Source organism: Seriola lalandi, unplaced genomic scaffold, assembly GCF_002814215.2.
Source record: "Seriola lalandi dorsalis isolate HSWRI2012SDOR001 ecotype SW California unplaced genomic scaffold, Sedor1 jcf7180002054680, whole genome shotgun sequence".
Lineage (NCBI taxonomy): Eukaryota > Metazoa > Chordata > Actinopteri > Carangiformes > Carangidae > Seriola > Seriola lalandi.
Genome location: NW_019525233.1, coordinates 1,682,476 through 1,704,040, shown reverse-complemented (window position 1 = coordinate 1,704,040; position 21,565 = coordinate 1,682,476). Strand labels below are relative to the sequence as shown.

Below are 21,565 nucleotides of genomic sequence, written 5' to 3'. Positions count from 1 at the left end.
TCCAAACTGTGATCATGTATCTCTCTGAGAGGAATTAGCTGCTCAGGGACAGATATGCCACCACATCTCAGCACAGGGAAGCCATTGTTCACTAGATCAAGGCCTTAACAAGACACTTGAAAGGAAGAAAAATGACTAGCCAGCATCCACATAACAGCATCTAGAGAGAAGGAAGAAAGAATTTATACAGTTTTAGTACAGAATAATCAAATGAGATATAGTGAGCTTAAGTTGGATCAAGAGGTGGATTTTTGTTACCTTCAGACAGAGCCAAACTAGGTGTTTCCCCCTTTTTGAAGTCTTTGTGCTAAACTAGGCTAACTGGCTGCTAGCTTTTGATTTAATGGACAAATATGAGTGGTACTGATATTCTCATTTGACTCTCCACCAAAAAGTGAATAAGCATATTCCTGTCAAACTATTCCTTTAAGCCCTCAAGAAACAAACACAGAGAGAGGTTATTATTTCTTAAGAGATATCTGAGATACTTCAGTAATAGCTAGAAGGGATTATTGTGGGATTAATATTCTGGATGTGCATACACACATAGTACAGTCCCACAGTGAAGTTGGAGAAACAGGATACAGGACTGCCAGTTTTCACATTTCCACATTCCACATTCTGTAACTCGGTCTGTCTGGCATCCTGCCGATACGGGGCACAGCTTGAGCTCAGTCTTTAAAGCGTATAGCTGCCGTTTCAGGAGACAGAAAATGAGACGCGACCCACGGCTTCCCTTACATTTTCCTGGGTAATCACAATGTTTGAGCAGAGTTGTCTTTCTGGCAGCCTCGGGAGTTTTCTTAGACCTTCAGACAAGACACAGGAAACGCGTGTGGGCTGATCTATGACATTTTTGGTGAGTGTCAACAGTTGCTGATGCTCAACCCCGGGTGAAGGTGTATCTCTTCCTAGCTCTGCAGAAATGCTGCTCAAGATGCACAATGGGCGTCGTGCAAGAACGTTTTTATATTCTTGTCCTGAAATTCTTTTACTTTTTTCTTGTTAAGCCACTGAAAAAGTGTGTTGTCCCCTTTCTGTTCATACGAACAGACAGGTCTGGACCATTCGTGAATTTGGTTCTTACCTGAGAGAAAATTATAAGTATCAGATAATCGATGAATGCCCTACATTCTCTTACATTGTTCAGAAGTGCCACTAAAAAAATGACAACTGCTTCTTCCATGTGTTGGAGAACCGTGTTACATGGGAAGAGTAACACATCCCTCGTCCCTCTCATATCAAAACATACACAAATGGAGACACATCCAAGAGCATCCTTTAATATAATATATTTTTGTTAAGGACAGGCCTGTAGTTTGGTGGTTAGATTTCCTCCATCTGTACTACGGTTATTGTTCTTAAACATGAATATATGCATATCCTACAAGTGGAAGAAATACTGACTCTAGTCTGGTGGTCAGAGCTCAGATGAGACTGTCTTCAGTGACAGTAACCACATGCATGCGTTTAATCCAAACACACCGCCCTTTGTAAGGCGCAGCATCAGTGGTGGTCTGCTCCAATGTTCCCCATCAACCACACCATAGAATAAATCAAAATAATCTGAGTGGACTGCTCCCATTTTTATTTATAGACAAATACATGTATTTGAACCAAACCAGATGGAACGAAACAGAAGATAAACCTTGTTGGAGGATTCAAGAATTTATTATCTTGTCCTGATGCGCTCAGAATTTTTTTGTACTGATTCATTAGCAGCCAGTTTTGTGTGATAGACACATCCGATAAAGCAATTGGTATGGATAATGTAGGCATCCTATTCATGAACAGATGCTATCACAGGTAAACCTGAGAGAAGTTACTGGACCAGCTCGATGCAATGCAAACATTAAAGTTGCCTTGGTAACATAACATTTCACTTTTTTTGCCCTCTAAACTGCAGTAATGTTTTTTCCTATCCGACTTGGCATCAACAGACAGGTCACAGTCTCAGAACAAGAGTTTTCTCCCGTGTGACAAAAAGGAGTTAAGTAGAGGTTTTCGCACTCTACAACAGTCGCTCAGATGTGAGGTTGAATTTGAGATTTTGAATGAAGTCTTATGATGTGTAGCTACAAGGGAAACGACTGTTAACTCCCAAATTAGAGTATTTGATGGGTTGGGGAGCGGATAGGGTTGGGGATGCATGAAGTATCAGGTACAAATATGGGTCCTCTCTGGAAGAAGGTTGAGGCAGTATTTGGATTAGCAGTTAGCTCCAATCAGGGTGGTCTGGGATACAGAGTTTATGTTTAATTTAAACATAGGCTCTCTGGGTCTGCGCACTGTCACTGTTCTGAGTAAAACCATGCTGATCACTTAAACAAGGGGTGACATGGTAGGTCGGATATGAGCTCTGATTACAGAAGTAAAGGTTGGTGGAGAGAATCTTGTTAATCATGGAAGTGAGCAGCTGAATAGATTTATAGGTATAGTTTTTACGTTTTGGTTGTGAATGACAGTATACTACAGGCACACAATCAGCTGTTTTATTTTCCTATATGTTGGGACATTTTTTTGGATTGTGCTAATAAACATTAACTTATTCTTGTCTTCTGATAGCTTGTTCCAGAACAATAACACCCCAGCAAAAAACATGTATTAGTCTTGACAGAAGATAAGATCATTGTAGTTTCAGAGGCTACTTGAGAAACAGCTATTATAAATCTAACTAAGAATGGCTTGCCAGTTCCTCCAGGACAGGAGTGCATATCCTCTTTCACTCGGTACAGGGAGAAGGACCACCAGAGAATATGATGTTTACTGGAGCCCTGGTGGCCCTGGGGTTAAGGCGTTGAATATGAATAGCAATATCCAAGGTTTCTCCCATCATTTCCTGTCAACTCTCTACTGCCTGCTATCTAATAAAGGGAAAAAAGTGTGCAAAAAAATAGTACAGTTCACGGCCGTGCTATAGCTCTGTAATGCTTTGTATTTAATTCTAACATCAACACGCTAACATTGCTCAAACATGCTAATCTTTTAGCAACCATGATCACCACCTTAGCATAAATTTCTGCTAAATACAAAGTGCAGCTGAGGCTGATGGGAATGTCATTACTTTTGCAGATATTTGGTCATAAATCAAAGTACTAGATAAAATAAATGTATCTGATGGTGGAACATTAATGTCTGTACCAAATTTCCATCCAATAGTTGATGAGATATTTCACTAAAAACCACAAATGTCAACACTGGAGGAAAAAGTCCCAGATTCATCAAAGTCAGTAGGAGTGAGCCTCTGGAGACCATGAATGTCTGATGCAGATTTCATCACGATTCAACTAATAGTTGTTGAGATATTTAAGTTAGAACCAATGTAATGGCCTAACTGACTTTGCCAGCTATAGAGCCATGAACGTGCTTGTTATGGATTACTTATGTTTTAGGATATGTTCCTTTATCTCCTTAATTTCTGGATGAACATGAAATGGAAGATTTGTTGTCTTTTGTGATCTTCCTTTCAATCTGGCACCGGCAAAAGCGAGATGGGCTGCGGAGAGGAGTAGGTTGTTGATTGAGTAAGCTGTCAACTGCAAAGACACATCACAGACGCTCCGCTATAACACTCTTCATCAGAGTGTAAAGTAAACAGAGCCTGTCTGGACACGGGGTGGATGTCAGGCAGACAGTGAAGGGCTACAGCAGGAAACAACAGGCACTGACCTGTCATTGTTAGAAGGACAAAAAAAAGGACAAAACTGTGTTGCACAAACAAACTTAAATGGCAAAGAGGCAAAGAACTGATATATTCTATCATGTTATAAATTAACTTTTTCAGCTGGCACAGCACAAGTAGCCATGACAACATGATTTGGCTAAATTATTCTGGTTACCTACCACTGCTGTTTTAAGCCTGTTATATAATTTTAATCTGACATTGTTCTGTTGTGTCTAAGAAACATTCAACCACTTATTTTAAATTCTTATTTCAATACTATGACAATTATTCAAATCGAGCTATATCATCTCATCTTGTCCGCAGTGCAAACACACTCACCACACACAGTAGCAAGGGAAAAATAAACAGGCTGGGTTTTGCTTTGCCTGCAAAATCTAAATATTGACTCAGTAACCTATAATCATACACAGTCTGAACAAAATCGAAATAAACATGTGCCTGTATGTGTAGTGTTTGTGTGTCTCACGGGCACCAAGACCCTTGAATGCTGACACTGACAAACACACATAAAAAAGGAAGTGGTTCAGTTTTTAGTGAATACCAGACAATACGGATTCCATCCAGCACACTGCAGCAGCATAAATTATTTTCCATTCTCTATATATACAAGAAGTTCCTTCGAAATCGCTAAGCCTTCCATCTCTGATCAAACATCTGCTTTCATTTCACATAATTTAACTTACATATGACTCAAATACTATATTCTCACATTAAGAGGCTTTAAATTGCCAAGACAAGAGTAAAAAAACAGCAATAAAAATTCCATTATGCTCTCAGAAGAGCTTATGCGCTTCACTGCCAAGTTTCCAAGTGACATCAGCAGCCAGCGATCCACACAACGGTGTTATTATTGTGTTTTAATGTTATTAAAATCTCATTAAGTTTCAAATCACCCTTTCAATCAGTTTTTTTTTCCTTTGCTGAAAGCCTCAGTACAATATCAGGAAAGATACAGACTAGGCTGATTTAGGAGACATTGTTGTTCTACGGACCATAATGACTGCTTTCCTAAATAAACTTGATTGATTGAATGAGGCTTTTGTGCTAGCATACTGCTGGATCTTCTTGTTTTTCCTCAGTGAGTCTTTATGGCTCATTAGTACTGTGGTAAAGCTGAAACATTTCTGGCACTACGATGGCCTGTCAGGGTGTGCTGCTGATGCCAGACATCATCAGAGGCTAACAAGGAAATGCAGAGTCTGAGAGAAATTAAAGTTGTTGATGGGCATGGACAAAAAGCTGGTTAGATGAAAAGCTTGATAGCACTCTCATACATTTCAAATAATTATGAAGCTAGAGCCAGAACCTAGTTAGATTAGCAGTGGCAAACAGTAAGCCTGACCCTGTCCAAAATCTACCTACTAGCACCACTAAAGCTCACTAATCTTGCTTGTTAAATCCTCATAAAATCGAAGACTAAAAATAACAATTTGTGCTTTTTGTGGTGGAACTATTACTTGGCTAGACAGAATGAATTTGGTTTGAACCAGACTTAGGTTTTTGTACAAATTACATAAACAAGAAAAAATGTTTATTCTACTTCTCTGGTCTGGTGCTGTTCCGGCATATAAAATAATCCATTAATAGAGACAATTTCATGACATTTCTCAACAGAAAATTTTAACTAAAGTCATAGAATCTAATAATACATAAGCCCATAATTTATGTAATTTTAAACCCACCTCCAACCCCGGATAACTGATATTTGGAACTGACATGCAACACAAAACTACACTGCTACATAAGGGATCATGGCGTCAAGGTGTTTCTATTATTTTGTCCACCCCATTTATATCAGTGAAAGTAGGCTAAATAACAGAAACACCTAATGCAATACAGCTCCAAACGCTACATCCTCAAAAATTATCATACAGTTGAATCAACAACTGTCTAAAACAGATTTAATAAATACTGAACAGTAAAACCTTCATGAAGGAGGATTACAGCAGGACTGTTGTTTTAGACTCAGTTTTATCTAGATGTTCCTAATAAACTGACAACTGAGTGTATATTAGTAATTATCGGTTGTATGCACCGGCTGCAAAGAGTAAGACTGGAATTAATTGGTTGATTTCAGTGCTGTCCTCACCTGTGAACTGATACACCTGGCAGCCTAAAGATGCTCTTTAATTTAACAGTTTTATCATGTATTATTAATATAATCATCACCATATAACATGTTTTACCCCTCCCGTTTTAACATGTAACACATTTACTCAGAGCAATTTTAACTGACTCACTTTGTACTCTTATCTGAGAAAATTTTGACACAGTAGTTTAATTTCTACTGTGGTAAAATGTTTTTTTCAGTCACAGTAGCTACTGACCGTTGACGTGATGACGTCAGAGTAGTGTCTCATCGCCAGTCTCTGGAGTTTCTGTTAGCGTTTATTGCTGCTTTGTCTGAACACAGTGAATGTTGTTTTCTTCATCACAGTGTCTAACTACCTGCTGTACAATTAAACTTACACTAGTTCTGCTCCAGCACTCTCAGCTCTCTGCTCCTTTTACTAATTCAGCTGTTGTTTACGTGCTAGTTAGGTGTGCTAGTTACTTTAGCTTAGCAGTTAGCGCTAGCTTCTGTCCCTCTCCCTCTCTCTCTTTAGCTCGGTGTTTCTTGAGCCAACAGGTGAACTTGTTCATCGGAGTGTGGCGTTGTTGTAACCTCAGTGTAGAAGATTGTTTATGTTTATTAAAACTTCAGTGATGTATGCTGTCTTACCTCCAACACACAGCTTTGTTTATTAACCGGAGCTTCTTTCGTCTGTGCCCGTCTGTGTACACAGCAGGCTTCAGTGTGATAGAGTATTACTCGTGACGTGTAACCAATCAGATCGTGCTGTGGGCGGGACATTGCTCCAGACCACAGATTGGAGACTACAGACCACAGACAGGCAGCAGCCCTGAAGCCAAAGTAGTGTATTTTTAAATTGATTTATTTTATTGGTTGTGGGTGGAAGAAAATAACATTACCAATTTGGTGGGGCATTGCCCCCCCATGCCCATGCCTAGAACTGGGCCCACATCGGAATAATCTTATATGACCTCACTTCAAACATAGTGCGAACGAGTTCACTCAAATTTTGGTGGGGACAATTCTGCATATGCAAACATATGCCCTTGAAATAGGACCAACAAAGTGATTACATTTTGGAAAACTCTGGGTCCATAAAGAAGCAAGTTGATTTGATTTCCAGGCTGGCAGAGTGAGGAAAGTAAATGAGCAGAAATATAGGTGCCCTTGAGTAAATTATGAATCTGCTCAGTGACCAATAGATCACATTAAGGTTGTACATAGCATCTTCCAGGAGAGAATGTGTGTAATATGTGTAAACATCCTGTTATACCTTACCATAAAGTGATTTAACTGGACTTGCTGCTTTCAAACACAATTTGAGCAGATGGTCAATGAAATGACCTTTTTTCAATTTCTGATGGATGAAAGTTTATATGGTGAATGTGTGGTTGTGACGAAAAAGAGGACTTTGGGTGGGAAAAAAAGTATAGTTACGCAATGCCATGCAATGTGTCCAATTTGCAATATTACCAGAGACGCAGCATAATCCTCAACCCACACATGCATACTAGACTTTTGCAACTCAGTGAAGAAAATGAGCATCTTTTCATTTATCTTTATTTAAAAAAAAAATACAGGGTTACAGTCCCTTCAAATAACACACACAGCAATGAGCTGGAAGTGGCACAGTGTGAGGTGGAGTTCGTGGGTCCAGTGAAGCTCATGGTTCCTTCATCAGTGCAGCTGAGGGAATGAGTAGAAAATGTCCCGATAGAGTCTCTTGATTGTGTTAGTTCTGCTCAACACCAGACTTGACCTGCTGTATTCAAAGAGACTGGGGGGGGCTAATTTATTTTCCCAGAGAGTTTGGCAGTCAATGATTACTTTAAACTGTCTTGAGTATGTTTTAGCAGATCTGAGTACCTCATTTGTTATGCTTCTTGTAGATTGAAAGATATTCTTGCACATCATCAGGGGATCCAAGGACCACAGGGACTCGCTGGTGGATAGTGGTGGGCTGGATGTCCAGAACATTCATGGATCCTGTCGTGGCCATGCCTCCTGCCTGCTCCATGATGAAGGCCATGGGGTTGCACTCATACAGCAGCCTCAGCTGAAAGGCAAGAAGCAGAGAGACGAGTGACGAAGGTAGAAGGTACATGACAAATGTGACTTATATGTGCATTTTACAACAATTTAACACAGATTATCTGAAAATTTGAATTAATTAAAAACTTTTTTTGTCCATCTGCTCACCTTGCCCTTAGGACTCTTGACATTAGCAGGATATAAAAAGATTCCTCCATACACCAAAGTACGGTGAACATCAGCTACCATTGAACCAACATAGCGACTGCCATATGGAGCAGAACCATCCTAGAAACACAAATGTTGTGAAGTTAATTTCACAATATTCAGAAAGAAAAAATGTTGTATTCATGTACACAATATAATAATAACACTGGTCACTGGCCAGTTGGGTAGCCAGCTCCACATCTGGCTTTTGTTATGTAATTTAAAAGCACAGTGACTATAACAGTTCACTTATTGCCATTACCTCTGGGTATTTCTTCTTTTGCAGGTACTCTGTCACATCTGGGTAAAAGTGCTGCGCATATCCTTCATTCAAACTGTAGATTTTTCCCTTTTTCTTAATCTTCACATCTCGATCCACCAAGATGAACTCACCGATCGCCTGCAAAGAAGTGTCAGATTATCAGGTTATTATGATGCGGTCGAACACACGGTGGTATTATCTGCAGAAAAAGAATCACAGCAACAAAGAGACAATATGATATAATAGTTTTGATGCCATCTTACAGGGTCAAGCATGAAGCAGTTGACGCCCTGACCAGTGGAGAGGACCATCATGGTGGCACTTCCATACAGAGCATAACCAGCAGCAACAATGTTTCTTCCAGGCTGCAAAGCATCCTTCTCAGATGGCTCGTCATCTGTGGTCTATGGGACAAATATGTGGAAAAATATAACAACAGGGAAAGGCTGTTAGCAAACCGGTCAATGCAATGATGTAAAAAATTTATTGTGTTTGGAACCAGCATGCAGGATCATAGCTACCAACCTTTTTGTAGATGGCAAAAATTGTTCCAATAGAGACCAGACAGTCAATGTTTGAGGAACCATCAAGAGGATCAAAGCACACAATGTATTTTCCCTGTCAGTTGAGAAAAATAATTTGATCAGTGTCACAGTAATGCTAAAAAAATCTTTTGAAAACCTATCAAATAAAGAGAAATGGCACATATTCACACAGCCATAGAGGCTTACACTGCACAGATGTACATACTCTCTTGTCTGGTTCCACAATGAGGGCCCTCTCGTCTTCCTCTGACACAAGCATGCAGGAGGAGAAGGAAGACTTGAGCATGTTGATGACCAGGTCGTTGGACAGGACATCCAGCTTCTTCACCTGGTCCCCTGTCACGTTGGTGCTTCCAGCGATGCCATATCTTTTTAAGAAAGGAAAAATTAGCAGCCTGAAGTTTTTAAAGCCTAAATAAAAGCTATCCATTTTTATGCAACTCTAAAACACAGTTAAGGAAATGTGATAATTCACATATATTTGTTTTGTTAAGTACCATTTTAATAATTTATTTCCACATTGTGAGAAACGTATGACTAGCCCATTATCTTCTTGACCTCTGACCTGAGGCATTGTGCACAACATGTGCAGTCTTTACCTTTGGCCAGGGGCTAAGTTAAAACTGCTTACTGACTTACATGTCATGCTGCATGCAACTAAAACTATCACTAAAACCAGATGTCAATTCCTATTTAGCACACATTTAAATGAAAGAAAAGCATTGTAAAAGTAATGTTAAAATGGAAATCATTAAACAATAATGACCTTGATTGATTCCTAAAAGTTTCATTAGGTGCATACTGTAGTTTTACCCCCCTCTTTAAACCTATTCACCTTCATGTTCAGATGCATGGCTTTGTTATTTTCCCCACCCTGGAGTACAGAAAATGAAAAAGGAAATATTACTCACAGGTTAGCGATCCCAGCCTTCCTGACAGCAGTGGAAATGGCTTTGACAGCAGTGCAGATGGAGTTGAGCAGGTTAGTCAGCTCACCTGTCCCTTGTGCCTTCCTGCCCTCCTCCAGAACAAACCTGGTGAGGGTCAGCACGTTGGTATCGAAGGATCCTTTGTCAGACATTTTGCTGTCAGGTGTGGGACTGGGACTGGGACCTAATGCCTAAAGTGAAATAGGAGAGCATTGCCCCATAGTTAAAAAGTAGCCTCTAGAACTGAGATAGGGGAAGGGACAGGGGTGTGCAACTCTTCCAACCAATCACAGGTGTCCTTTTTCCTAGTCAGGGAATGATTTGATCTCTTCTGTAACTATGGGTTTAAAAGACCAAAGTTCAAAGATAGTGGACATTTTTTGTGTTAACGTCACAAAGGCTCCAACCTGAATCAGTTGCTCCACACTCTGATTTGAGATTATGTGTTTTTTTTCAGTCAGAACTTAAAAGTGAGCAAATCACTTTATTAATCAAAATAGTTTGATGTTACAGTTGAAATGGCACTTAGTCTCAACACAGTTGACATAGTGTGTGCGTAGTCTGATTCCTTATATCAGATCAACAAGTACTATATGCATCCTATTGTTTTTGAACAGACAAGCATCAGTTGTTTAGCTCAAAGTGCAAAACAATTTATGACATGCTTTATGCCAAAATATACAATTAGCAAAACATTTTCTCCCTTTCCCCCTTGCTTACAATCTTATTTATTATTTATTTATTTAAATAAATTGATGTACAGCTTGTACCAGTCTCAGCATTTCTCTGGACACACTACACACACTGCTTAAAATCATGCCTTTTCTGCATGATCCAAGAAGTGTAAAGTTCAAGTCATGGGACTCATTGTCCTTGTCTACCCTACTTGTTCTTATATAACACCTTTAATTTCACATGTGCTGATAAAACAGTATTTGTGAAGTAATCATCAGCCACATATAGAGGGATCAGTGTTGAATGTTGTCTGCATCTAATTATTAGTTTATGACTGTCTCTGTCCACGACACAAACATGGAAAGGACCTCACATTGTTCATGGTGTTAGTGGACTTACAACATAAGTTGAACTTTGACCTTAAGATACCAGGCATGATAATAGAAAGCGCTATGAGGTCATGTGTGACGGTTACCCACATACTTGCAGACCAGCACAAGAGAGCTACAACAATTACAGACAGATTTTGGTTGGATGGATCCTTTGCTACACATACAAAATGAATAAGTTACACTAACATGAGCCTTTTTGTTCCACCGGGACTGCCACTCTTACTCTAAAGGAACAACTTCGATATTGCTGACCTGGTGTGAAGCGTAAAATGTATTTCTCCACCGTGTCCACATGATGTCACTGTGCAGCTTACATGCTGTGGAATATAAATGAAGTCTGGGCAAAGATTTAATTCTAAGGCGCATGTCACTTCCTGCTGTTGATTTTGCTGTTGAGGCTGTAACTGTAACAATGCAGTTACTTTGTACTGTCCTTAAGATTTCAGCAGCATCAAAGCAGCTCTGGTCCAGTAACATCCTGCAAATATGAACAATATAAAATGATTAAAAAATAAATAAATAAATAAATAAATAAAATATTCGGCTTTAGAAAAGAGTAACTTCAATAATCTCTCTCAATTATGTCACAGAAGGAAAATGTGAATTTAGAGAGTATCATTGGAAAACTGTCATAGCTATATTTAAGTTTGTGTTGAGAAAACTGCATTCAAAAAATAATATATTTTCTATAAAAGGTCATTAAAATATAATATTTGATGTTGGCTAGTCCTCCAGAAAGTTGTATGAAAGCTTCAGAGACAATATAGGGGGAAAAAATCAAGTAGTGTTAATGCTGTGTAATCCATTTAACAGAAGAAAAGACATCATCAATATTTCACTAGGGACCATTCATCACCTGATTGACTCCCACGAGCACCTGCTGTAGGCTACATGTTGATAGCGCTCAGCGCACGCGCAGTAGCCGCCCTGCTCCTGGAGAGTGAAAACTTCTTTCTTCACAGGAGTGGCGTTTCACAGTCCTAAACAAAGGTTTAAAAAGTAAGAAAGATGAATTTGCCATCGTTTTAATATCGACAGGTCGCTGTTCGACATTTGTCGATTGTTAAAGCGACTGTGAGACATTATTTTTAACCTGTACATCACCGAACATTTTGTAGGTGTCCACTTCTCCTCCTGCACAGGTGAGTGACTAGCTAGCTAACAGGTGGATGCGGACTGACTTAATCTCAATTTTAAAGCAGAAAAAACAAAACATTTTGGTCACCATAGGAAGAAGTCAAGTGAGAGCTCTGCAACAGTATTATATTATATTATAGAGTCATAGTTTAAATTTAATTGTGTTCTCTCAGCGTGGCCACAAGGCGTCAGGCTGAGGCAACATCCAGCCGTGCTGCTGTTGATGGAGGGTAAGTGGTGTAAATGTTGCATGCTAATGTGTGTCCCTTTTTATATGACGCATTTTGCACTTATGTCAAATTAAACAACAGACAGTGCAGCGTTTTAGTGATTGTGGTTACAAATGAGAGCAATTCTTTGATTGATTGCATCTTAAAAGCTAAATGATAATGAGAATTCCCAAAACTCCTGCAAATTGATTCCAGCTTGAGACCCATTTAGGCAATGTCTACCTGGGACCCCTTGTCACCAGTGGCATGTATTTGCTAGTTAAGATCAGCTCCTATTATTTTCATATTTATATTTGAGTCTAGCAATTCAGAAGAAAAAAAAAAGCAAACGTTAGAAGTAAGTCTGGAAGAAAATCTTTCTTACCTATACTGGTTGTCATTTTGTGACCATTCAGACTTATCTTATGACTCCCAAATTAGGAACCACAGGTACAGACTTACATTGGTAAGAGATTCTCTTAAAGGTCCCATATTTTTACTTTTCTGGTGTTTCATTTGAAGCTTTGATATCCAGCAGAAGAGATATTTATGCTTGAGGTACAGTTTCTGAATACGAGCTATGTGTATTACTCAGTGGACTGAGCGCATTGATAGTTTCACAGTATTTCTATCACAATCAATAACAGCATGGAAGTCTCACTTCATTATTAGACCTTAAATGATCACAACCCATTGTATAACAGTTTGCAGGAGTTAAGTAGGAATTTTAGCTGCCTAACTTAAATAGTATTTTCCAGAACGTTAAAGCCTTAGTAAAATACATCCAGTATGGAATTATGTGCCAGTGATAGTCACATATGCAGTAGCTTGTTGGCCAAATCAAGCCCTCCAATAAAGTTATTTTGTCCCCTGATAAAAGCTTAAGTTTAGTGTTTTTTAATTAATTTACTATAGATAATAAAAATAAAAATCAGGCTCAAGTAAATCCCATTAAATATGATCTACAGCAGTGTGCCTTGTTCTGTGCCAGGCTATTTGAACAGGTAATGTTGCTGAAATCTGTACTAGAAGTCTAATAAACCTTTGAGATGAACAGCAAGGATACATATTATACTCTATTTATTTTAAAAGAAATAAGTACCACATGAATTCAATACCTCTTCCTATTTTAGTCACCTAAGTCGGTAGTGGCACTGAGCTTATTATCAACAAACAGAAAATGTCAGCTGGGTATTTGACTATGTGCCAAACTTACATGGTCATGCATTAGGGAGAACACATGCAGTGCCCCTGCAGGTCAGTCTACTGTCACTACTGTGTAAGTTAGTGAATGAATCATTGGACGAATGAAAGAGGATATGCGAGTTGCTTTGTGCATAGAAAAGATGCTCTGTATCTAAAATACATTTAAATAATGGCATTTATTTAAGCGGTACCATGTTATTAGGTATTTAATTCAAATTTTTTAATCCATGTCTAACTCATTCGTTCTTTCATTGTAAGTTCCAGATTCTGTTTTTCATGCATTTCTTCTGTCCCTTAAATGCAAACTTGACTCTTCTCTCCTATGTTGTGTTTCTCCCCAAGTCTTTTTAACATTCATCTTGGGAGCAGTAGAAATAGTACTTAGGTTCACTGTGGCTGACTCCAAAGACAGCTTGTGAAACTTATTAGATTTATTGCCAGAGGCTTAATGTCACTTGTTCGCACAGAATCCAGATAAAAATAAAGTAAGTGCCTTTAGGTGTCAATGTGGAGACTGATTGATGCCTTATTTTTAATGTGAATTTCTTTTATATACATCAAATATTTTCTTGCAGATGCACATGTAAAACTTACACTAAATGTTACATAGTCCGTAGGTCATGCTGCATAGTAAACAGATCTCCAACATATTATTAGTGATCTGTGTGTGGCTATTATTTTACAGTCTTATCTAGCTCATGTAATTATTTTATCCATAATAAACATCATGTAACTAGCTTTTTTTACAGGGGGGATTCTTTATAAGTGCTAAATAAGACACTGACAGAACTGGGCCTCTGTGCATTACTTTCACACAGGCCACAAAACCTCCACATGCTGAGAACAGAAGATGCTTACTGATGAGAAAGTGATATGGCAGTGCAATGTGGTGAGTCACTTTTGTGCACTTTGCAGAATTAACTATAATATGTCATGGCCTGGTATAGCATTTCCTTTATGTAAGCATTGTCAGGTTTGTTATTATTGACTGCTGATCCAGGGGGCAGGTAAGAGAGAGGGACTGATGCAGTAGGACCTTGCATGTAAGAGCTAATGATAAAAAGATCTGAAGCATATTTAACCTTCACCATTTTTCTTTTATTTCCAGATCTATTCAGATTTATCCTAACTGGATGCTCCATTATTGATTCCTTCTGAAACATATTCATGGCTCAAGGCAGTTACATCGTGGGAAATGTGTCAGGTAACTATAACTATCAGTATGCTAATAATTTAAATTCTATAATTTTTTAATAATTTGTGCATGATTGTACATTTCTGTATGTGTAATTCACAAAATGTATTCTACCTCTTGGTTTATAACAGTTATAGTGAATGGTTTAAAAAAAAAAACAGAGTGTTGGCAATTTACCGTACAAGTACAGTTATACTTGTTTAATGAATTACAATTTGTATTGTGTCAAGTATTTGGTGAATGTAAAATATTTGTGCTACTTTTGTTTATTCACTGGCTGAAATACTTGGAGGATGGTCTGTGGGTGAGAAAAACTTGCCAAGAGTATGGTTGGACATTTAGAGGGAGAGTTGCACAGTAATTATAGAGTGGGTTCAGTCTATGTAGAGAGACATACCATTTGGAGAGAAGTGACTCCTGAAAAACAGAGTCTACACGATTGGTAAATCCTCCTCTGTCCCTCCTCTTCTTGTGGGACAGACTCGGACAGACTCAGATTATAGTCAAAAACATTTTGAGGTGACAGACGAGAAGATGTGAATAGAAATGGTTGCTGATGAACGAATAACACTGAGGTAAGGAGAGAAAAAAGAAATTGAGAGGATAGAAAGTGTATAGTATAAAGCAATATAAGGCTTAGAGACTGTATATTCCATAGCATATTGTAGTTTTTGCATATACATGAAGAATTAAGAGCATTTTAGATTTTCAATATAAATAGTGTAAATTTAATGTCTAATTTTATAGTTAGTTTTAAACTGAAACTCTTAATATATAGGAGATTTTCTTTACCTATGTTTGTTTATCATATGCAATCAGAATATTTTTGCAGTGTTTGTACAATTTTTTTTACCATGCAACAGTAATTGTTATTATTCCACTTTTGGTCTACTAGGTCAAATCACTGAAGTGTATCTTCCTAATTACCTTGGGATTGACTACAGTTATCAGTCAGACGCAGACTACCTCAAGTGTGTGGACAATTTCCAAAACGGCACCACCATTAAGCGGCTAAGCCTTAAGAGGAGGCCCAGAGCGGCCGTCAATAATGCAGAAAAAACACAGAGAGGTATTTCACCCAGCCAGTGGCGTTCTGAAGAATCCCTTTCATCATCTAGCACGGATGGCACGAGACTACTGGGCATGTCTTCGACAACCAGAGGTCGACCACCACTTCCTCCACCACATGGTTCATCCTTGGATAACAAGCTCTCAAGGAATGAGGGCAAGGCAATGTCACAAATACTTACCGAGTCAAAGCCTCAGCCTGCTGCAAGATGTCTCGCTTTACAAAGACAAAGCCCCGTAGTGGAAAAGAACATGATGGAGACCCATAAGCACTTGGAGCAGGAGGTGACCAGCCAGCCTCCACCTCAACCCCACCCTCGTCGACGACTGGCCAGCTTTGGGGGGGTAAGCTCCCCTGGGTCGGTCTCCCCCTTCACTGGCCTGGGGGCATATAATCAGAACAACAATGGGAACAAGCCTAGTGGCACAGGGGGTGATATGCATGCCCACCTTAGCTCGTCCCTGGGCAGTAGAGGCAGCACAGGGTGCCTGAGATCGAGCCCGCAGAGCTCTGGTAGCAGCACTCCAGTTACAGGTCTTGGCCCCATGCACCTGCAGCATGTCCGTGATCAGATGGTGGTAGCTCTGCAAAGGCTGAAGGAGCTCGAGGAGCAGGTGAAAATCATTCCTATTCTTCAGGTAAAAATCTCAGTACTTCAGGAGGAAAAGAGGCAACTTGTCTCTCAGCTCAAGACCCAGAGTGACAACGAGGAAATGAATGATATGATCTGGGGGAGAGCTCATAGCATGGAACGGTCTGATATTGAGAACAAGGTGAATACTGAGGAGGAACTGAAGAGCATAGTGCAGAGTGACCCCACAGACGTCAGGGAATTCAGGAAACTGACTGAAGAGATGCAGGCATTGGAAAGAACCATCAAGGGCAGACATTTGCAAGCATGGCATGGAAAAAGCCATAGCCCTATGCATGACAAGGTTATCAAGTCAGTCACAGTTGGAATTGATAAAGATATCTCATTTAAACACGCAAAAGAAAACAAATATGCACACACTGATCAGGTAGAAACCAGATCCGTTGCAACAGAGGTATCTGAAGTTAATCTTGGAATTTACACAGAACGGGAGGCAGAGCTTGATGCCCAACAACTAATAATTGGTGCCCTGAAGGAGAGAATTTCTCACTTGGAAGCAGAATTAAAAGAATCAGCCCTCCAGACAGAGATGAGCCGTCTCAAACTGGAGCTTCAGGCTGCAGGAGCTAGGAACCGAGCTGACAAAGCATCTCTTGCTAGACCATCCACTGCGAGCACAGGCATCGAAGCGAGGCCTCACACTACAAGCCAGGGAGTGGGTAATCACACAGAGGTCCAGGATGCCAGCACAGGGGAGACAACAGAGGTGAAGACTGTTGGAATATCTTGCCGTGGGCCTGAGCTGAAGAATGTTTGCACAGGACCAGATTTACCCATAAGCCACTGGGAGGTCAGAGAGCGAGTTGAGACCAGGGAAAAGGGCGTCGGGATCCAGATTTTTACAAACACACTAGGAGTTGGGACGGTGATAACGTTATGTGATGCAGAAACCAACACAGAGGTACCAGTGGAGAATCTGGGATCTAAGAAAGGAAAGACGAAGTATCATTCAGTGGCTTGTGGGGACTGTTCTGTTGATGTGATCATCTGTGAACCAAAGGATCTGGTTTCTCAAGGTATGACCACAGATCCAATCAGAGGAGTTGATCTGGGAATCATGGCGTCACCCCAAACAGCTTCACAGCGTACCAACACTGTTTCCAGCTCAGTGTCTCGCTTTACTAACACCAGAGATGCCTTCAACACAGACTCCAGCACTAATACTCTCCTCAGTACCCAGGACAAGCACACCAACACCACTCAGACTGCTACTAGGACTGTGTCTGTGGGGAACAGGGTCAGAGACATCAAATGCACCCCAGAGACCCGAACGATCGGTGTAGGAACTACAAATCTGAAAGGAAATGCCCTAAATCAAACACCAGGGACAATTGCCAAGGTAACCCGAGACACTGGTGTTGGGTTCACAAGCATCAATGAGAATTTCCTGGTTGGACTGAAAACTCGTAACATGGCCTCTGGACCGTCCCACCTACCTGACCCCAACAAGACAAGAAGTATCGGTGTAGGGGAGGGGAGGATACGAGATTTTTCGGTTCCAACTAGCACACCTGGCCAGAGTTTCCACCAATCTGCACAGTCCCAGTGGGACCCTGAGCTTAACCATTACATAGAGAAAATGCAGAAGCTCCTAGGGGAGCATGGGGACCTGCTTACAGAGGACTGCACTAAGCACCACAGCAGTCGAGGAAATGACAGCTCTAAGATGCCCTACAGTAATAAAGCTGCAGCACAAGGAGGAACAGAAGTCCATCGTTTAGGTTCTCAGCCACCAGGTACTGTATGGATTAAGTTAGTTATAAAGGTACCCTTTGGATTTTTTTTTTTTTTGGAAGAGCAGTTTGGAAGCCACTAACATGCACGTTTACATTGGCTATCACTCTACGTTTTCCCTTTGTTTGCTGGTACAATGCTACAGTTCTTGGCATCTTAGTTCCACTAATGCTCCTTCAGTGGAACAGCATGAAACCAAGTTACCCAATATAGCTTGCTAAACACAAGCCGGACTGTGTATCAGGTCATCTCTGTGGTTGCAAACAAAATGGAGACCCAATCATCACTAACCTTCCTCCATAGTGCCACTAGTGGTCAAAAGCACCTCTAGGCACCTTTTTAATGGTATATTGTTATCATGTAATATATTGTAAGTAATATCTGTTATGTCATGTTGGTACCATTCCAAAAAAAAAAAATAAAAAATGCACTAATGTCCTCTGTCTTTGCCACAGTCAGCAGAGAGTTTCAGTCTCCATCTCAGCTTTCAGTCGACTCTTCTAAATGTGACAAAACAAACCCAGGAATGTGCCAACAGGGTGGAAATGAATCTGAGGTGAAAAGAATGATACAAATGTTGGAACAACAAGCGTCCTCAGCTCTGCAAGGTAAAACGTGTGCGTGTGTTAATGTGTTATGACCCTAAACAATCATGTTCTAAGTTTATCTTCATTAGAAACACAGTAAACGTGAGGTGGATAAGAAGAGATACCGTCTGTGCAAAAGTAGTTTAAAAATATTCATTTTCCAGACCACTCCTGAGGCCCAGTTTAAACTTGTGTTAGGTCTAAAGGAAGTGGCTGCCTTTGGCTTGGCAAGTTTGACTTTATGAGGGATACACTTGCAATGTTTGGAATGATATCTGGTTTTGGAAGGCATCTCATACCACATAGCAGTTTGTGGCTGTGAGTCTAAAATTGAATTGCTTCGTAGGAGGATCTGGTGTCAGAACACTTTCTGTTTTTAAAAATGAGGTCTTCAGATTTGTAAGCATATATAAAGCATCATGAATATATCTGCACTAAGTCCTTCCAAGATTAATCAAGTGGGTTTGTATCTGTTATTCTGTATGTTTTGCATTTAATAAAATACACTGCAGAAGGCAAGTGTTGGGTATGTTAAAAATTCAGAGGCGTTTGCTCCATCATTGTTTATAGACAGATCAGCGAATTCTGTTGTGCTGCGGTCTGTGATGAAGAAACAGAACGGTGACCAAGGCTGTAGCAGCAACAGGAAGAGCATGAAGTTTATGAGGGTGACAACGGGGTAAGCATCCAACGTCTAAACTAATAATTTACTGCTAAACACTGCACTTTTCATTGTTGTTTTTTGTCCTTAGACTTGACCCCATGCCATCTTACGAGCTCTCTGTCGGTGAGAGAGTTAACTCTGAGGAAGCGGAAACGAGAGGAAACAAAAAATTTAGGGAAGCAGCTCAAGGTGGAACGCAAGCAAGAAAGAGCAAAGGTGGCTCCAACAAGGCATCGAAAGGGTCTGCAAAATCACACACACAACAGAGGTAATGTAGGAGTCTAAAGGGTTTTTAAGCCAAATAATCTCCCAGCTGAATAAGATTTCTGCATTAAAAAGCCTTACCACATTAGTCCTGATATTTTACGGTGTGAGTCTGACTTTTGAGTCGTCCTCCTAAGTCTGAATTTGCACTCTGTAATTTATTTACTGTTGTTTCTTTTAGGTGTAAGTTAAGTGCAAAGATTATCTCTGCCTGTCAAGCCTTAAAGATGCACCTGAGTGATGAGACAGCTTTATCCAGCAGGGAATTGGTATGTTTTGTTCACCATATTCACTGTGAGAGCCATTGAAGGTGTGTGTATATATGTATGTATATGTATGTGTGTCTGTGTGCAAGTTTAATGGTATGTGGGGAGATGCCTGGACAGGGTGTGTTCAAGTATGTCATTTACAAAGAAATTACTTTGGCATTGGACACAAAAAAGCAAAGGGGTGTGTCACTCTGTAATTTTCTGCCGTGGCATTTTTCCTGAACTTAGAAATTATAATATTTCTTAGTGAAAGAGACTCCTCTCATTCGCAGTAATTGGGTAATCAGATACAGAGACAGGGAGATCAATAGAAGAAGTATATTGAAAAGGAAAATCAAGATAGATCCCATTATGAAACTTGAAATACTTAAAGAAAATACACTCAATATGCTACAAAGGTTTTGCTAATTCAAATGAAGACAGATTCCTGAGTCTCTTCTTTTATGATGTTGTTTTGAAGATTTTTATAGTGAGTTGTTGCTTTATTATGCTCTTTGTCTGTGTTCTTTCAGTCACATCCCTGTAATTACAAGATGTACTTGGCAAAAATTGTTCTGTACACTGAATTATGGAAACTTGAATGGCATTCATGAGGATGCATAAGCTTTTTGTTTTGTTTTTTTTTTTTTACACATATTTTTTATTTTTTATTAGTGCCACGGGTGCTCAGCTCCGAGGCACTCCTCTACAGCTAGAATAGCTGAGAGGAGAGGAGTCTATTAATATTCTGTTTCGGGTTTATTATTCTTCCGCCAAATTTCGGCGCGTAACTCGTCCTGCAGCTTTGAGAAAACCCCGGTAATATATACATCAAAACGTGCGTCTTGATCCCGAAAGGGGTGCTATGACTTTTGGTGTTAAAATTCCAATTTTTCCCAAAGTTATTCCCAAAAAACTGGGAATAAATAATGCATTAGAAATGCATTGGAATTTTCTTTAGAAACCCACCTTTTTTCTACAAAATTGCACCTTTTTTCTGAGTCGCCCAGCTCTCTCATACCTGCACGTAGAAATGTGATTCAAACTATAAAACGGAGGAAAACTTCTGCTCTCTCAAAAAGACAGGAACTGTTTTTACATAACATGTAAACTTTTCAAACTGTGAGCACTCAAAGAAGGAGTGCAAATCACTTTTTCTTCAAAGTTAGAGTGAAAGCGTCAGTTGGCTAGAGTGCGTGAAGCAGTAAAAAATAACCTTTATTTTTATTTTTAACTCGAGCTCGCGGCCAAACCGTAAAAAGGAGACAAATAATTCTTTCTGAAAATGTAGACATAGTTGTTGGGATTCATAAAATGTAACTTTGACAGGCAGGGTCTGCACAAAATTTAAACGGGGGTGCCGAGTCGGGCAGCAATACCTGTCTCACTCTCATTGACACCTAATGTAATCGTCTTTTTTTTTTTTCAAAAGAATCTCACTCTGTCTTCGCACTGAGCTTACTCACTCATTTTAAGGAATATCTGAATAAAATAGAGACTGTAGAAACTTCTAGCTTCAGTGTCTGGCACGGTCTTTTCGGTTTATGAAAAGAAGTAACGGTTTTCTCATAATTTGCAGTTGTTTGAAGCCATGTAGAAGCCAAATTCTGGGCAGATTTTCGTATTGCCATGGCAACGGCAGCTCCTGACCTGTGTGCGTGCGTGCGCCTAGCAACCAGATAACCAACTCTCCAAGCTCCGCTAGCTTTACATTAGCCGCATGTTATGTCTTAAATATCGTCACCTTCCTAAAATAATGGCCTAAGTCATGTTTTGACAAAAATGTTTTTTTTGCCTAAA

General features: G+C 39.8%; 2 protein-coding genes across 3 annotated transcripts in view; one reads left to right on the top strand and one right to left on the bottom strand.

Annotated features, from left to right (window-relative positions):
- Positions 1–7,303: 7,303 nt before the first annotated feature.
- On the bottom strand, positions 7,304–9,943 carry LOC111666767 (fructose-1,6-bisphosphatase 1-like). 2 transcript variants are annotated; one of them, XM_023422229.2, is made up of 8 exons: positions 9,716–9,943; positions 9,010–9,172; positions 8,785–8,877; positions 8,523–8,663; positions 8,260–8,397; positions 7,959–8,078; positions 7,626–7,815; positions 7,304–7,536 (listed from the first exon to the last, which is right to left on the bottom strand). In XM_023422229.2, exons 1-7 carry the CDS (start codon positions 9,883–9,885, stop codon positions 7,627–7,629), a joined length of 1,014 nt encoding a protein of 337 aa, XP_023277997.1. In that variant the 5' UTR covers positions 9,886–9,943; the 3' UTR covers positions 7,304–7,536; position 7,626. The 2 variants fall into 2 exon arrangements, with proteins under 2 accessions (XP_023277997.1, XP_023277996.1); XM_023422228.2 differs by having other exon boundaries at positions 7,304–7,815; positions 9,716–9,942.
- A 5,503-nt stretch (positions 9,944–15,446) lies between these two features.
- Positions 15,447–21,565, top strand: part of LOC111666763 (KN motif and ankyrin repeat domain-containing protein 1-like) — an 11,609-nt gene continuing 5,490 nt past the window's right edge. The window contains exons 1-5 of the mRNA XM_023422223.2: positions 15,447–18,004; positions 18,458–18,610; positions 19,160–19,268; positions 19,342–19,521; positions 19,699–19,786. Of these exons, the coding sequence (XP_023277991.2) occupies positions 15,691–18,004; positions 18,458–18,610; positions 19,160–19,268; positions 19,342–19,521; positions 19,699–19,786 (2,844 nt within the window). The 5' untranslated portion in view covers positions 15,447–15,690. The remainder of the gene's footprint in view (positions 18,005–18,457; positions 18,611–19,159; positions 19,269–19,341; positions 19,522–19,698; positions 19,787–21,565) is intronic.

Bases quoted from the DNA above. Each gene is read 5' to 3' on its own strand.
- LOC111666767 (XM_023422229.2), bottom strand. From the start codon at position 9,885: ATGTCTGACAAAGGATCCTTCGATACCAACGTGCTGACCCTCACCAGG. The intron at 9,173-9,715 runs GTGAGTAATATT...TTTCTTAAAAAG, and splicing joins AAGGCTGGGATCGCTAACCT to ATATGGCATCGCTGGAAGCA. The intron at 7,816-7,958 runs GTGAGCAGATGG...CTTGCCTTTCAG, and splicing joins TCAAGAGTCCTAAGGGCAAG to CTGAGGCTGCTGTATGAGTG.